General features: G+C 49.0%; 1 protein-coding gene across 1 annotated transcript in view; it reads left to right on the plus strand.

Annotated features, from left to right (window-relative positions):
* The window catches only part of DNASE1L3 (deoxyribonuclease 1 like 3), a 6,665-nt gene that overhangs the window by 3,387 nt on the left and 1,440 nt on the right, over window positions 1–1,838 (plus strand). Inside the window, exons 5-6 of the mRNA XM_035894761.1 lie at window positions 356–468; window positions 839–996. Coding sequence (XP_035750654.1) covers window positions 356–468; window positions 839–996 — 271 coding nt within the window. The remainder of the gene's footprint in view (window positions 1–355; window positions 469–838; window positions 997–1,838) is intronic.

Consider the following 1,838-nt stretch of genomic DNA (forward strand, 5'->3'; position numbering starts at 1 on the left):
CCCGCACCCCCCCCTGCGGGCAGCCCCCAGAAAGCCTCTGCCACCGCCATGGGCAGTGGTTCAGTGGATGCACTCCATGCCGCTGGCACAGCCCCGTGAGCAGCGATTGCCATGGGTGTTGGAGCAGGGCTTGCCTTGCCCTGACACAGCACCTCACCGCGTCGCAGCCCAGCGTCAGCCGGGCCGCTGATGGGGAGCACTGTGCAATTACATAGCAAACGCCTCTGATCCCCAGCCAGAACAGAAGCTGTTTCTTCAGAAAAACCTTCTTGCTTTCAAGTCAATCTCTGTGTCTTTGTGATTAAGTGTGTGTTTAACCATTACATTTTTTCCTGTTCTTTGCCTTGTTTTTAAGCTGTCAAAGAGTTTGCTATAATCCCCCTGCACACCACACCGGAGACAGCAGTACGGGAGATTGATGAGCTCTATGATGTGTATTTAGACGTAAAACAGCGCTGGAAAACCGAGGTTAGCTGACACATCTGCATTACTAACAGCGGCTTTGGTACTGAGTCACCGGGCACGCTCTTCGCTATTCACAGCCTGATAACCTTAAAGCTGTTGATAACAGGCTCCAGATTTTGAGTATCTCTCTGATGTATCTTCATCGAGTTCTCCACATTTTAGCTGGCAAACTTGCTCTCCCAATAAAGCTGCTGTTTTATCAGCATGCCTTGGTGGTGCACCCGGCAGAGAGGAAAAGCCCCATTGCATGCAATAGCTCACTATTTGAGCTGTATGGGCTATCAGGAGCATCTGCTGACCCTAAATGCCCTCACCAGTCTTCTTTTGAAGAGCTGTCCCCATGATTACTTTTGAAAACCCTCCTACCTTCCAGAACTTCATCTTCATGGGAGACTTTAATGCTGGATGTAGCTATGTTCCCCAAAAGCAGTGGAAGAACATCCGGCTGAGGACTTACTCTGAATTCATCTGGCTAATTGGCGACAAAAATGACACAACGGTGAAGAGAAGCACAAGCTGCCCGTATGACAGGTAAAGGGTTCACTGTCAAACCGTTCCCTGTTTATGACTTTCAGAGAAAAAAAAATGTATGTAAAGATGTCAGTGACTGTCAGATAAAGCAAATGTACATGAGGCCTTCAAAGATAAAACAGCGTCCAGGGGAAAATGAGATCTGAATACTTCTAGTCAGGAGCACAAAGCACTTTGCAGGCTTGTTGGCGAGCAGTTTTGCAGAAAGGGCAAGATTTCATGCAAGAAGTAGCCATCGCTGGGGCTTAGGTGGAGATAAATGACAGGCAATTATGCAGCACTTCTCATCTGCAGAGTCCTGCAGACGCCCAGGCGGAAGGCGCTGCTGCCTCCTCCGTGCCAGCTTTGCATCACGGTTTTTGCTCTTGCATTTGTAATTTGGATTGACAAATGCAAAATCCAGTTCTGCTCAGGAGGTGGGACACCTCACCTTCCCTGGGCACGTGGCAAGTCCTGCTGCTACTTGCAGCTCCCTCAGCAGAGATAATAAATACATCAGCTTATTAAGAGCCCAGAGTAAGTCAAGACTTAAACCTCTTGCAGAACAAGCTTCTGGATCAAAGCAGGACTTCACTGAGCCTTCAGTCATTGGTGTCCTATGATTTTTGTATCTGAAGTACAGCTTCGAACTTTGCAGTACTGTTGGGATGGGTTTAGATAGGAGTCATTCAATGTTGGCTTCCAAGGCCAACGCATGCCAAGGTATTTAGGTGCCTCACTCCCAAGGAAAGCAATCAGCCGAACTCAGCAGAAAGCACGTGCTGTCATCTCTAAGTAGGCAGCCCATGGGAAAGGACAAGCTGTGAGACCCTCAGGGCCACCTCCTTGCCCAGTGGCTGGGG

This window comes from Egretta garzetta, unplaced genomic scaffold (genome assembly GCF_000687185.1).
Source record: "Egretta garzetta isolate BGI_Z169 unplaced genomic scaffold, ASM68718v1 scaffold215, whole genome shotgun sequence".
Taxonomy (NCBI): domain Eukaryota; kingdom Metazoa; phylum Chordata; class Aves; order Pelecaniformes; family Ardeidae; genus Egretta; species Egretta garzetta.